At 44.0% G+C, this 15,125-nt stretch overlaps 1 protein-coding gene and 1 long non-coding RNA gene across 2 annotated transcripts; both read right to left on the bottom strand.

Annotated features, from left to right (window-relative positions):
- Window positions 1-1,647: 1,647 nt before the first annotated feature.
- On the bottom strand, window positions 1,648-5,854 carry LOC136475517 (GPN-loop GTPase 3-like). The gene is made up of 9 exons (XM_066473003.1): window positions 5,519-5,854; window positions 5,109-5,217; window positions 4,935-5,016; window positions 4,368-4,453; window positions 3,956-4,059; window positions 3,736-3,866; window positions 3,556-3,649; window positions 2,530-2,585; window positions 1,648-1,952 (listed from the first exon to the last, which is right to left on the bottom strand). Exons 1-9 carry the CDS (start codon window positions 5,561-5,563, stop codon window positions 1,853-1,855), a joined length of 807 nt encoding a protein of 268 aa, XP_066329100.1. The 5' UTR covers window positions 5,564-5,854; the 3' UTR covers window positions 1,648-1,852.
- Window positions 5,855-12,889: 7,035 nt separating this feature from the next.
- LOC136475513 (uncharacterized) lies at window positions 12,890-14,460 on the bottom strand. The gene is made up of 4 exons (XR_010763200.1): window positions 14,077-14,460; window positions 13,361-13,591; window positions 13,091-13,287; window positions 12,890-13,013 (listed from the first exon to the last, which is right to left on the bottom strand). It is a non-coding gene; the product is annotated as an uncharacterized lncRNA (long non-coding RNA).
- Window positions 14,461-15,125: the final 665 nt, after the last annotated feature.

Below are 15,125 nucleotides of genomic sequence, written 5' to 3'. Positions count from 1 at the left end.
AGGGAGATGTAACATTTGATCTAATTTTGAAACATCTATATGCAACAATTGCAACATACGATTAGAAACAAATAAAACATTTGAAAAATACGTCTGAAACACTTGCAAAAACACCTGAAATACACTTGAAACCATTGCAAAAACATACGCAAGATCCTGATAAAAACACTTGCATCATATATGTGAAAACATATGCAACATCCAGATAAACACACTTGCAACATTCGTAAAAAAAACAGATGAAACATTGAGAACATGAGATTGCAACATATGTATACAGCTATTACAACATGTGCAACATCACGATCTACTTTTGCAACATCCGTATGAAACACTTGCAACATACCCCTGAAATATTTGAAACAGACGCTTGCAATATGTTTTTCACCCTTCTTCCATACGACGCAGCGCAAAGCGGGGGATGGCCGGTTTCGGCCAGCCCGCAGCCGAGGATGGTGGCGCGGCCTGGCAGCAGCCAGTTGCGCCAACGTCTGGCCTGGGCCTGGCCAACGACGCTCCCCCTCTCCTGGGCACGGCGAAGGACGGAGCATGGCGGTGCGGCAGGGGATGGAGGCGCTGCTGCACTCGCCGAGCACGCGCATGGAGCTTGGAGACGGAGGGCGAGGCGTCGGTGACTGGGTCCAGCGGTAGCTGCAGTCGATGGGATGGCTGGCAGCGTACCTTACGCGGAGGATTCCTCATCTCCACGGGGGACGGAGGTGCTGCAGGGATGGGGCGCCGCGGGGGATGGCGGGCGGTGGCAGCGCGCCAGAGTGGACGGTGGGGCGGGATGGAGGCAGAACCACGGCGGATTGGGACGGTTGGACGGCCGCACGGCGCTGTGAAGCTGCGACGCACGAGCGTGGAATGGGGAGACGAGCTTCCATGAGGATTTGATTTTTTTTTAAAGGTGAGCTGCGCGAATGGGGCGAGACGTCCGGCTTTTCAGACGTAAGACGTCTTAATGGTAGCATTATTGTTAAATTTACTCTTACTCGTCCTCGGGTGCCTTTGATTCGTGCACTCGCTACTGATTTCCCAAGCAACGTGGAGAATGCTTATCGTGCTATCTCAATTTATCGATGCTTCTGCGCGGTCAAGCACCACCAGAACCATCTTGGTATGCATGTTGATAATATATCCGACGCGAGATAAGTGAACTACCCATTCTGGTAGAAGCTTCGAACAGCTCAAAAGAGCCCTGCAGCGTCTCACTGTTGCAACGAGAGCAGTATGCCCGAAGGCCCATAAACAGAGGTGGATTATGAGCCAACAGCATTTTTTTTAAGTTTTCTTTAAAATTAACATAATCTTATCTATCAGTCTCACGAGCCAACTTCACTTTTTTTTATCTTTCTTTGAAATTGACACTCTTATTTATCATGATCTCCTAAATTAGAGAGAACTTCAAAGCGAGCTTAATGAGCTGCAATCAGAACTTTTTTTTATAAAAAAAAACGAGTTCAGAAAAAAAAAACGTTTTTTCAACCAACTACCGAGCCAGCTCAACGAACTTAGTCCAGCCCAGCCCATAAACTACACAATCGATTTGGCATCAAGCTCACCGTTGCTAGGTTTCTAGTAGCACTACAAATACAGCACCCATTGAATCGATTTTGATAAACCAAGGAGTGATGAGAGAGAACAGGACCATCAAGGCGTCAATTTTACTGGAACTTGCAGATATGAGTGCTCTGCTTTAGTTTCGAACTTACATAGACCATTTAGATGTCATCAGCATCCTATGACATTTTTTTGCATGCCTGCAGCCTGCGCCATACATATATTCCCAAAGGCCACTACACTACTACCAACTAGTTTGCAGCTCCTTCGGCATCCAATGAGGCAATTACTAGTCTTCGTCCTCGATGGGCTCAAAGTCCCTGACCTTCACATCTGCATCTTCCCCGTACTGGATACAGGTGTCGATGTACGACAGCACATATTGTATGCTGCAGAAACAGGGCCATTCAGGGATATGACTATATGAGAACAGAACAAACTCAAATATAGCATGATAAAAGAATTGAAATTTTGCATATCCACAAATACCATGTCAAAAGAAATATAACAGCCAGCAAGGAAGATCGAATCGGTGATACCAATTCATTTCAAGCTAGCTAAAGTCCCCTTCCTTTTCATTAAAATAACGCATATCCTGTTAAGGTCTTTCATAAAGTTGCCAGATTTAGACTTCTTTTTATTCCCAGGGCAAGATCTAGGGTCAAATCAAGCATGATATTGTAATAGCAGCAGAATACACAATAGTAACACATTAGTGGTGCCTAGTGTGCTACACTGCTACTGCATCAGAAATGAGGTGTCAAGATGGAAGTACGTCTTCCAGGTTAAATGTGGTATATGAAATGTGCATTTGTAGGCATAATAGCAGAGTACTATGCCAAGGGATCCAGTGACAAAAGGCTACATCGATCATAGTATAGTTTACAGGAGTTTTGCGCAATACACTAAGAACCATAAACTTAACCATGTAATAGATATTGTTAACATTACAAAAAACAGTTTTACCTGCTTTCCTTTCTCAAATCAAGTGGTAGGAAATTAACCATGCTGTAATCATCAACCTACATGATGGAATTGAGATTAATATCGCAGGTTGATAGCACCAAAACAAGGTACTGTAAAAATGACAAGAATATAGCACGTTAGTATATACAAAATAATTAAACAAGCATGCAAATGAATACATCATAAAAAGAAAACTACTTCAAATGGCTAATGCAATACACTTTCAGACAATCATAACTCATGAGGCTTCCACTGGAGCGCATATGGACTCAGTAAAAGTAAAGCATTCAAATATAGTATATATTACTATTTACTAGATTAAAAAATTAAACTGGTAGAAATCCATGTGAAAATACAGCACAATCTGAATTTTCTAAGATATCCCCAGATTTGGCAGTGTTTGCAATCAGAGCATTAAACAGATTTGATCTACTCCAGAAGACCTCACCACAGCCAAGAATCGGTAATAGAATACTTCCACTTCCCATCCCATCCATAAATAAACAAAACAAAGGTGAACTGCCCGTGGTCCATTGGACAACAAGTTACATGCACCATAGAACTCAAATATTAAATGTTCAAACACACTAAAGCTGTTGTAACTGTATCTGGCTTATAGGACGTAAGCAACAAGGAAGACGATCTGTTCCATGGCAGTACCACATTGAAGGAACATTAGGCTCAAGCTATACTTTTAGCATATCTTAACTTGGCTATCAATTTATATCCAAAGGATAAATTTAAATGCACAAATCCAACAATTGGGGTGCACGGCATCACTAGAGAAAGGGCGTACCCAGTGCAGAGAGCTCCCGCTCTGTGTGGGGTCTGGGGAAGGGTGTCAGTGGCAAGCCTTACCCTTGCCTGTGCAATGAGAGGAGACCGCGACTCGAACCCGGGACCTTCCGGTCACAGGCGGTAACACTCTACCGTTTGCACTAGGCCCGCCCTTCAAACGGCATCACTAAAGAACTCTGATAAAAATATTTTAAGGTAAATGCTTGCATGAAGTCATAGTAGGTCTACCAGTTCAGCTAAACACTTGTTCAACTTGCCAAATCGGGGTGCCATCTGCCGATTCAGCTGTGAAAGAAGAACCTGTGCATTCGGGTCCAGGTACCTAGAGACATTGGAACATTAATACAGACAAGGAAATTCAAACCTTTGGAACTATGCAAGGGATGAAAGAAAAAAAAAAGGGCATACTCTTCTACTTCTTTTTTGTTGGAGACCAGATCCATCTTTGAAAGGATGTTGATATGAGGAAGTTCAAGCTGAATCATAGCTGATAGAGAAGCCATGCAACCACTGATGTATTTCGTTACATCACTGACAAACTGGACCATGAAAACAGAACTGAAATCAGGCATGTGTTTTTGTTTAATATATCTTCATTGCCAAGAAAATTTCTATTCATGATTCAAACCTGTGAATCAAGAAGGTAAACAGCGCAAACATTGAAATTTTTTCGTTTCAGGTGCTCAACAAAGTTCCGCAGAACTGGAACATGCGTGAAGAGTTCAATCTGGCCTGGAAAAGCAAGATGCAGAAAATTATTAACCGATACATGTGATGTCGACCATATAAATATGTAGTTTTTCATGTATAGAATTGTTATTAGAAAGACATATACACTAGAATTGCTAAACAAACCAGAGGTAAACCCAAAATGGTATTTGTGTATAATTGATGGACAAGTATAATGCACAATCAGTAAAAAAAGACTGATGATTGCCTGTTTTGTCACATTAATGTAAGTGGTAAGAATAGTAAATGAGATGAAACCGTGCAACTATTAAGAAACAATCAAAGCATGCAAAGATGAATTGAGAATATACCAGGGCAATCAAACACAAGATAGTCATCATCCAAGTAGTTCTCCAGCTGTTCATCAAACCAATCATCCAAGCTGTCTTCTAGGTGCCTGAGGTTTTGTTAAGGAAACAGAAATTGAAAGCATAAAATCCTAGCAAAACAAACTCCATGAACATAAGGAACAATATCATCATGAATTACATTGTCATAAGTTAGCTAGATTAGTTCTTGATTTTAGCCAATCCGTCCTGCAACATTCTCTGTCATATCAGTGAACATCCAATGATTGCATGGCCACAATCTACAGGGCTTATGTCTAATGGTCAAACAAATGAACGGTGGCCTTAAAAAAAATGCAATAAATGTTGAAACTCAAAATATCAGTCTCACAGAGCAACAACCAAGTGCAAATAAAAGGTAACGCAAATCCAGTTTCAGCACCTAACAGCCTGGTTTTGCATCTCCAACCCACTAACAAGCAATAAGTGTAAAAATGCACCAGCAACAAGGCCATTAGTTCAGAACTAATCAACTAAATAGCTTTGGCAGCCTATAAAATAAACAAAAATAATGCTTAAATAACAGGATACTCCATGCAGTAGATGAGACCGCCATTTGGCCCCAGCCCAATCTCCTCCATAACATCATCCAATGAAATCAGCTCTCTGATATCTGCCAAAATGCAAGGCAATAAAAAGTAAGTGAGAACAATACTTTACTGTGGGTAAGAGCTTTACATTGTAACACATAAGCAGAAAAATTACCCATATCTACAGGATAGTCGAAGTGCTCAGCAGCTGGATCGAGATTGACAATATGAATTGTCCTGCCCACAGTCTGGCAATGGTCGTACAAACTGGAGCAATAAGTTGACTGCAAACACACCACAAGTGACCAATTAGAGCAAGCTATCATCAACTCCTCCTTAATCAGACCCTAAACCCCCAGTGTGGCAAGAACCCCTACCAGGTCACTACGAATACGAAACCAAGTATACCCGATCGAAACAAGCAGGAACAGAAACATGATATCGGAGGGGACACCATCAGAACCCTAATCGAACTGAGTCGTTCCCAACTCTGACTAGCGCCAGCGAGCGAGCAAAGCATCCCGTTTCCCAAAGGTAAGCGCGAGGGGGAGAGGTCCGGGAGTCGGGGTGGAAGGGGACCGGTACCTTGCCGCTTCCAGCGGGGCCGATGACGAGCTGCGCGTATCCCATGGCGGCGCGAGGGCGGCGGATCGAAGCGAGTCGGCCGGAGGGGTTGCGAGTGTAGTAGGACCTAAAAGAGCTGGAGGTGGGGCGTGCTACAGGAGGAGATGTTGGGGGTGGAGCGGGGAATCAGAAGTCGGAGGAGATGGCGGCGGCGAGGTAAGCGGCGCACCAAACGACGGCGGCGAGGAGGGTGCTGATTAGGGCGGACAGGGCCATCGACGTCGCGTTGGGACTACCCTTGCTGCCCTCAAACGCACTTGCTCAAATGGTCTGGGTTTGGTTCACGCGGCCGCTCGGGCTTTTTTTGCGGCAGCCTCGTTGATGAGTCGGTTCTGGAGTCGGGGGCGTGGCCGTGATGTGGACCGTGGAGACGTATCGCCGTTGGCTTGCTGTGTCGCCCGTGTGCCGGGCGGTCCACGTTCCAGCTCGGTATGGAAATCTGCCATCTCGTCTCCGCGATGGCGCGATGCAAAACAACCACATTGTCGGACGAAATGAACTTTTATGAAGATTGAAAGGAAACCCAAGGTGGCGTGAGGCATGACCGTACAATGCAGTAGTGATTGAGAAGATCAGAACATTAAGGCCTAATTTGAAAACTCCAATACCTCCAGGATCATGGACTTTTTTTTAGGTGGGTAATCCATGAGGATATCATTCTAATTATCATTCTAGTTCTTAATAGGAATTTTCCATCCCTAGGTTTTGCTCTCCCTAGCTTTCAAAAGAGACCTAAAGAGTCTACATGCAAGAAAATAGCTTGGTCATTGCTCCCTCTATTCCTAAAAAAAATATCAGACAAATCTAACAATTTTAAATTTGACTAAGTTTATAAAAAACAGTATTAACACAAATAAATTTATCATGAAAATCTATTTCATAACTAATCTAGTAATATTTCTTACATATTTATAAGTATTAGTGCTTCTTTGTATATATTTAGTCAAATTTGTATTTTTTTACTCCTGAAGAAATAATATTTTTATTTTTTATACAATTAGGGTGGAGGGAGTACTCCCTAGCGCTTCCGTGTAGGGCTGGATATCGAGCCAGCTCGACTCGGCTCGGTTCAGCTTGAGTTGGCGTGTTAGGCTAACGAACCAGAGCTTGGCTCGGCTCGTTACCAAGCTCGAGCTGGCTCGTTTAGCTCGCGAGCTACTACAAAAAAATAATAAGACACACATGTTTATAATATTTATGCTACATTAATTTCAGAAGGTGATGTTCACTATTATGCAACCATACATGATTAATATATATCAGATTCATCAAAAATATCAACCATGCAACATAATTGGTCCATCCATGATCATGCAGTTCCAGCATACTAACTAATTGCTTACCACCACAAACTTAGAAAAATCCACAGATTCAATGTCAGCATCATCATCTTCTCTCTGCAAAACAATCCATAAAATCAACATTTAAGTACCACAACCATTATAAAATTAAAATTCATATGAAACAGTTGAAAATAAGGATTACATACTAATAGAATAGGTGTACACTTCTAGGTCAGCGTCATCATCTTCTGAATTCATGGTCGTGGGCTGATAGGCCTCAGCTCGCGAGCTGGCTCAAGCTGGCTCGTTAAAATAGCGAGCTAGACTTCCAACTCAACTCGTGAAAAAGTTAAAACGAGCCGAGTCGAGCAGAGCTGAACCGACCACGAATCGAGCGAGTTGGCGAGCCGTGATTATTTTGTCTAGCCCTACTCGGTGCTAGTAGGCGCTAGCAACAGGAAGCCAGGCCTTGCTATTTCGGCATCGGCCATGTTTGATTTCCCATGACTAAAATTTAGCTACTAAAATCAATGACAAAACTTTAGTCACCCCTATTTGGTTATAGTGATTAAAAGTGACTAAAGGCCATTAAAGCAGTTCAACAAAGACCAAACTACCCATAATAAATGCCTAAATCAGGGTGGAGGACCAATAATAATGAGGGGCAGCCCTTGTCCGTTGGGCGCTTTAGCCCACTTTTAGCTACTCTTTTTAGTCAGTTTATTTGGCAGTTTAATAGCTAAAGTGACTAAAGTGGTATGTCTTCACAAGAACGAAGGCCCCGAACTTGGGATTCCGTGTGAGAGTAGCGACTTAAAAGAGCGAGTTGTTGAAGCAAAACCTACGAACTAGTTTCTGAGCAGTCGTGAGTCAAGTGGAATAGGCCTAAAATGCGAATCAGGTTGAAAGACATCTTGCTTAAGACTTCCATAATATAGTCATATGTTTGAACCGAGAGAGCTTCAATTTCCAATAGTGCTAGGACCGGCCTGTTCGACTGGTGCCGGCAGAAGCTATTTTGTCGTAAGAGAAAAATACTGTAGATTCTAGCTGATAAGCTGGCTGATAAGTTCAAACGAACAGGCCCTGTGTTCCATATCCATTATCTTTTCCTTGTCTTTCTTGTCGAATAGAAAGCAAATATATGTTGTGCAATAGAGCATATGTCCTATATTTCTGCCTTCATTCATCTTACCATACTTCTTATTTCCTCCTACTGTAACCTGAACCAGCCAGAGCTCAAATTCCTATGAGAAAAGTGAAACGTATCTTCCTACGTTCCTACACACTGAGCAAGGTTAAAAAGATGTCTAATGCTTAAAGGATGGTTTCATGGATATCAATGGATAGGACATGGGATATCTATAGATACAGGGTGTTTGGTGGGATGGACAAGCTCAATCTAGATATCCACAACAGGGAATATTCTAGGTAGATGCTAATATTCTGGCTCTAAAAAATCTGGCGGATAAGGATATCCACATATTGATCAGCGCATGTTTCGTGTGACAATTAGAGTAGTATAATGCTAATTAACATATTTTATTTTTTATTAGTGATTATAATGACAAGATTAGTGTCAATGCATATTTATTAGGGTATAATTAGTTATTATTATTTTTAAATAGTAGATATAATTAATCAGGTATTCTCATCACATGTAATTTCATCCATCCAACCAAACGGACAATATCCCAGAATTCATAAATGGTTGTATCCCGTCCTTAAACCAAAACACATCCTTGCTAACGCTTCGACGGTGGCGGGCAGTTTACGTGCACATCGTGCGAGTGGCACGACAGCCCGGCTCCGTCCGTGCCTGACTCCACTCCTGATGCAGCGGCAAGCTAGAAACCGCCTCGGCAACCTCGAGCGCGGCAGCAGCGCAGTCCGGATAGCTCCGGTCCTCTGCTGCTGCCACGGCCCCGACCCAACGCCTTCCTCCTCCTTGCCCTGCACAGGTGTCGCGTCCGACGATGGTGCCGGTGCCGCGAGGCCAGCAGCATCGTTGGTCGTCCTCGAGCTCCCGACGACGTCTCCGACCGTCGTCTCCATGCTGGGCAGGTGCGCGTCGTCCTCGGCGTCATGGCGGTGAGCAGAGGGTAACACCGCGGCTTTCTCCCGCGGAGACGATGGTTTGGCGCAGTCGGAGAGCTGGAAACGGTGGCAAGCGAGCAGCAGGAGCAGCATCAGCATCGTCGCGTGCACGGGGCGTGACAGCTTCATCATCTTGTGGACCGTTGGACGTGTGCCGTGTGTCGTTCGTTGTGCACGGCTTGCCTCCGTGCCACTAGGACCAGTGGCGGAGCGTGAATCAAAGTTAAGGAGGGAACAATTATACAGTAGCATCTTTGAACTACCACTTGAGAGTAGCTAGTTGTTCTGCTGCAAGTGTATTCACTACTAGAGAAACTGGTTTTAGTCCCGGTTGTTCACTACTAGAGAAACTGGTTTTAGTCCCGGTTGGGAAGGTCCTTTAGTCCCAGGTCTGGAACCGGGACTAAAGGTCACCCACGGAAGAAAAAAATAAAGGAAATCCTCAAGGCCTCGCTTGCTCTACGTGAGATTCGAACCCAACACCTCTCTCCTCGCGTGTAGGTACATTACCAACTCAACTGCACACCACTTGTGACAGAGTCATGTGCGCTCTCCTTTTGAATAGACTCGTGGGAGACCTTTAGTCCCAGGTAAAAGACCTTTAGTCCCGGCTGAAGACACCAACCGGGACTAAAAGGTCACCCTTTAGTCCCGGTTGGTGTTACCAACCGGGACTAAAAGTTGGTGAACTTTTACTCCGGGTTGATGACACCAACCAGGACTAAAGATGACTTTTAGTCTCAGTTGGTATTACGAACCGGGACTAAAAGTCCTTTAGTCCCGAACGCAAAAAATATCGAGACTAAAGGCTAAAATCGAAGTGGGTGAAATGTCTGTTTTCTAGTAGTGATTATTTATTACTGGCACGGATATACTCATATTATTACTATTGTATCTCTACTATTGTATGGCTAACTTGTTTGCTCGGATAGTCATGCAGCTTTGCATTAGCTAGTATGGCGGAGCCCTTGCACATCCGCAGCATATATCCTCATTTTTTTTACGGAGCAAGAGGGGCCGGAGCCCTCTATGGCTAATATGTGGCTCCGCCGTTGACTGCGACGATGACTACTGGAGAGTGGAGAGTCGTTAAACTGAGCTCGATCTTAATATGCATAAGTGAAAAATCATGCACTGCATGCACATACATTGGCCGATGGGGGCGTGTGCATTTTATACTAGTGCGTGGCTAGCTGACTAGACCGGAGAGCCGTGCGACTTGCGTCGAAGGTTAAGAGAGCAACGCGTGGGTAAGTACCAAAGTTAGAGGGGTGTTCCTTCATGGCTTCATTCACAAGGTACCTGCTCCCTCCCTCCCAAAATATATATCGTTTTTGTTTCCCAAAAAAACAATTTTGATAAAATATATATTAAAAAATATTAATATTTATGGTACATAATTGGTATTATTGGAAAAAAATTTGAATCTAGTTTTTTAATAAATTTTATTTGAAGATACAAATATTATACGTATTTTTTACAAATTGAGTCAAACTTGCGTCACGGAAACAAAAAAAAAAAGCGACAGATAATTTGGGAAAGAGAGAGTGTGGTCTATGGAGTTGCTACAAAACCTGGTGAAATTTTTACTCATGACCCAATCACACGCTTTCAGAACCAGACAAAAGTTGAAGACACCCACGCTTGTGCTATAGGCCCTGTTTGATACTCTAGCACAGCTAGAGGTTAGAGTTAGTTTCTATCTCAGAACTAACCCTGAACTAACTATAGCCTAAGAGATGTTTGGATAAAGGGTTAAAATGATAATAAATGTGCTTTCCAAATCATTGGTGCGGTGAAAGTAGAGAGAAAACAGTGGACCCCACCTCAAATAGCCTCAACTAGCCTAAATAATCACCTCTTTGGGGGATAGTTTTTTAGGATGGGCTAATTACAAATAACCCACTCTAACCCTCCTGTTTAGCTACTTTAAAGCTAGTTGAGCTCCAACTAACTCAAACTAGCTATAACCCATGGATCCAGGGCCATAGCTGCAAGTGTAGCTACTTTTATCGATGGATGACGATGGAACACGCTGCACGTGGCGCATCACTGGTATATTGCTACGTCTGTCGCGCCGTGCGAGCTAGCCAGCGCTGCATGGAAGTACATTTCCATCGAAACTTACGACCAAAGCAACTGGTACCGGAGCGAGAGCGAATTTGCAGAGACATTTCGTTTGACTGGGGGAGAGATGAAACTGATAGGCGGCGCAACGTCGGTGGGTTGGTGAACTTTTCGTGCGTGGCCTCAGTCAGAAGATTCGCACTTGAATATACCCTACTCCTACGACATCTGGGAAATTGTCCTGAACCACAGTCCACGGAGTACTTCAGTGTACTAGTATAATGTCCGTGCTAACGCAACGGATTTATTTTAGAGACGCACATGAAAACAACCAATGTTTTTTTCCATAGTTCAACTTTTACACAATATCTTTGAGCATGTATACAATCCGCGAAACTAAGAAGTCATAGTACAGTATAATCAGTGATTGCAGCAAACTCAGGGGCCACGTCAGCTTCCTCCTCCTGCACCTTTGCTTCCTCTAGGTCTACGTAGAAGAATAGATCAACCTGCAAACAACATTCTCATATAAGAATGCAAAGGTTACCAAAAAATCTGAACTCATTACATCTCCAATGTTATTTTGAACAGCGTCATTAGCTAGCATACCATGACTTCCCACTTGTGCCCAGGGAGGATAGTGCCCCTCATCTGCTGCAGAACTATCCTGGACAAAAGCCACAACAGGCATCCAATGCTATTCCTCCCCCTGTTGTTTGCTGGGATGCCCGACATCATGTACCCCTCTTGATATTCAGTTTATTCTCATGGCATCACAAATAATCAAATACCAAAACACATAATTTAAACTGATAAACAGTGTTTGAAGATCGTGATCCTCTAGCCCATTACCAAGAGCCCCACAGTCATCGCTACAAAGAGGGACAACCACAGGGTCTCGCCGCCCAACAAGCTGTCAGAGGATAATGAAATTTCGTCTGCATCTTCATCAGGCTACCCAGGTCGTCGTGGATGGGTGACTGAGCTGGAGAAGTATGGCAACCTGGCGAAGGGGCCGGGAGCTTCAGCTACAGGATCGACACCGGCCTAACCAAGTGGCAGCGGCCAAGGAGGAGAGGGGGTAGCAGGAACACTACGGCCAGGACGCCAGTGTCAGAGACATCAGCCCTTACAAGAACCTCGTCAGGTTCACCTCCAGCTCCTTCAACCTCACAGCCTCACAGGCTTCTCAGCCTCGACCCTGCTAACCAAGCTGAGCACTACAGCATGTGGATTGTGGACTTGCGGCCTCTGAATCACCACCAGAAGCTGGCACTCTGGCTCAGCTCAACGTCTACAACCCCGCATCATGCATGTACTTATGTGTCTGTCTCCTTCAATTCATATGCACTGCAAATACTTGTTCAATTTCAGTCAAAGATTCCTTTTGTGTGCATTTCGACTAATGAAGTAGTTGAATGCCATAACTGTATTTCACATGAAGGGAATTCTGCAGCATGGTTTGCCTTTAAACTCAAATAAACAAATTGTACCATTTCTTATGCATATGTCTTCTGTAGCCCCTTATTATCCCACATTGATGAAAAAACAAACAAACAGGATATAGAAAGAGGTGTTGTTGTTTACGTGATCCTTGCCAGCGAACAGGTTGACGACGAAGGTGGGGATCTTGTCCATGAGCCCGACAAACAAATAGACATAGCTTTTATGCATTTGAGGCTAAGTCTAGTACTATACCACTATGTTCTACCCGTTCCAACAGGTCTATCTAGTTGCAGTGCTATCATTCTTGATAAACTAATTGAACTATTTTTTCCAAAGCAACCTAATGTCTGCCTTTGCCTAAAACACAAGCACAGGACACACATTGGTATATTATCAAACAGGAGGTGTTGATAAAAAAAAGGAGGTGAGCAAGCAAGTTACCTGAATAGGTGATAGATCCCGCTTGCCACTGGCCACTCCATGCTCTTGTTCACAAACATGTAGCCAAGTAATGCCATGTTTGTCCTTATGGTCTTGAGGTTCCCATAGGTCCGATGGGCAAACTGAGATAAAAAAATGTTCTAGCAACGACTGCAAATTAAAAGAATAAACTAAAAATAAAAAGGACATGGAAACTTACCAAAGCATTATGTATTTTTCCAGGAGATGCAGCGATGAAATATTGCTATGCATGCTGATATAATAGTCAAGAGCTGCTAGAACTGAAGCCTTCCCTTCAACATTAGCAAGTTCCTCTTTGGATGCAAGGCTCCTTTAATCCTCCATTAATGGAAATATTTTGCGCAAGCTAGAGATCCTGGCTTCTCCACCACATACCTGAATATGTGAGGCATGTTAAAACTTTCTGATTTACCCAGCAAGATTAAGTTAGTGCACAGAAGAGTCAAACCTTGTGAGAGCAAGACAGAGTTGAGTTCTGCTGTCAAAGCCAAAGGCTACCAGAAACAGCCCAATCTCTTCTGGGGTGAACGCACAACGTCCTGTGTTCCGAAGCTCCTCACTAGTTAGCTGTGAGTTTAATACCCTCCCTGGCCATATATATAACTTTCCTGTACTTAGCGAGAGCTAGGTGTTCAGCTCTCCCGCCTCTAAAGTCATAGGCAAAATGTGCAGCCATATCCTGAAAAGTATAGGTCAATTTGCAATATTCTCAAGAGCACCAAGATACACAAACACCATCTTGCAGAAAATGGTAATCAGGTAAGAAAAGCCGCCTTCGTAAGACATTTTGCAATTTCAGACCACTTTTGTAGTTGTGTCCAATAACTTTTTGAGTATGCATGATAGTGACAACTGACAACCAATTAAATATTAGAATAAGGAAATCATTCCTATCCTATTTGGATGCTGCTGCTGGCTGCTGTCACATGGTAAGGTAACTTCAATTTCAACATCAGGATGTAAGCAAATTTTGTTGATTGGGAAACTTTGAGTGCAAAGCAAACAGAACTGCAGGTGCAGATCCAGTAAAGGTCATGGGAGTGCACATGTACGCATGATAATCTTTGAAAGGGATCGAAGTTAGCGGGCATAATACTTGCATCCTACCAAGGTGACTCTAGAGGAAACATTTTGGTGATCAGGCTAGGAGCACAAGCAACACACCTCAATGGACTTGGCGTTTGCGGCGTCCAGCGTCAACAGCGTCCGGAGTCGGCAGCGTCCGGCGTCGACAGCATCGACGAGCGCCTGGCGTGGAGCAATAGCCGCGACCTCAGCGCCTGGCGTGACGGAGCAGGGAGCGGTCCGGCTGCGCGTCTGGCGTCGTCGAGGCGGCGCCACGCCGATCTGAGCACCTGGCATGACGGGGAACGGGGTAGGACCTGAGGAGGGACCTGGCATGACGCGAATCCAATTCCTGTTTGCGAGTCCCTCAGAGAGCCCGCTGGGATCGCTGATCTTGAGAGATCAATCTTCCAGGTCGCGTCCTGCTCGGCCTGCTCCCGCGGATTTCGCGTTACTGGTGCCGCATCTTGGAAGCCGCGGCCACCGTCGTAAAGACCCGTCTGGACTTGTGCAGGTGCGGAGGCAGGAGATCGAGCGGAGGTGGACTCCGCGTGGAAAGAGCCACGGATTTCTCGTGCGTCAATTTTTCTCGCGTCAATAGTCCTTTTCCCGCGACGCATGGAGGGGGAGGAGGAATACTATACAAAATCAGCTGATCGTTGGATCGTGCGTGAGTAATGAGAGAGAATATTGAGGACAGATCTGAGCGGTTGATTCGGATGTGGTTGGTTTTATGTGTACAATTTTTGGGGTGTATTTAGGATGGCTATCTCAGCGGGGGACGCTTTTTTGGATGGACCAAGCGAAGAAAACTTGGTGCAGTAGATCAAGTATCATCTGATGTGACGGTCAGAAGATTCGCACTTGAATATACCCATTTGCAAATGATGTGACGGTTCAAACCGGGCAACCGCGTGGCCGTAAAGTGTGCATGTGAGCTACTCCCTCGGTCGCATGATAGACGACGTTATAGATACGTGCAGGTTAATTTTTTTTTAACTTTAACTATATTTGTAAAAAAATACGTGCAACATGTCTCTAAATAAATTTATTATGATAGTTTATTAAACGACCTATCTAATGACATAAATTATGTATTATAAATATTAATATTCTTTTATATATAATGGGTCAAAGTTAGAAAAAAG

Source organism: Miscanthus floridulus, chromosome 1, assembly GCF_019320115.1.
Source record: "Miscanthus floridulus cultivar M001 chromosome 1, ASM1932011v1, whole genome shotgun sequence".
NCBI classification, from domain to species: domain Eukaryota; kingdom Viridiplantae; phylum Streptophyta; class Magnoliopsida; order Poales; family Poaceae; genus Miscanthus; species Miscanthus floridulus.
Note: the sequence above shows the minus strand (reverse complement) of the source record. Positions and strands in the feature narration are given on the sequence as shown.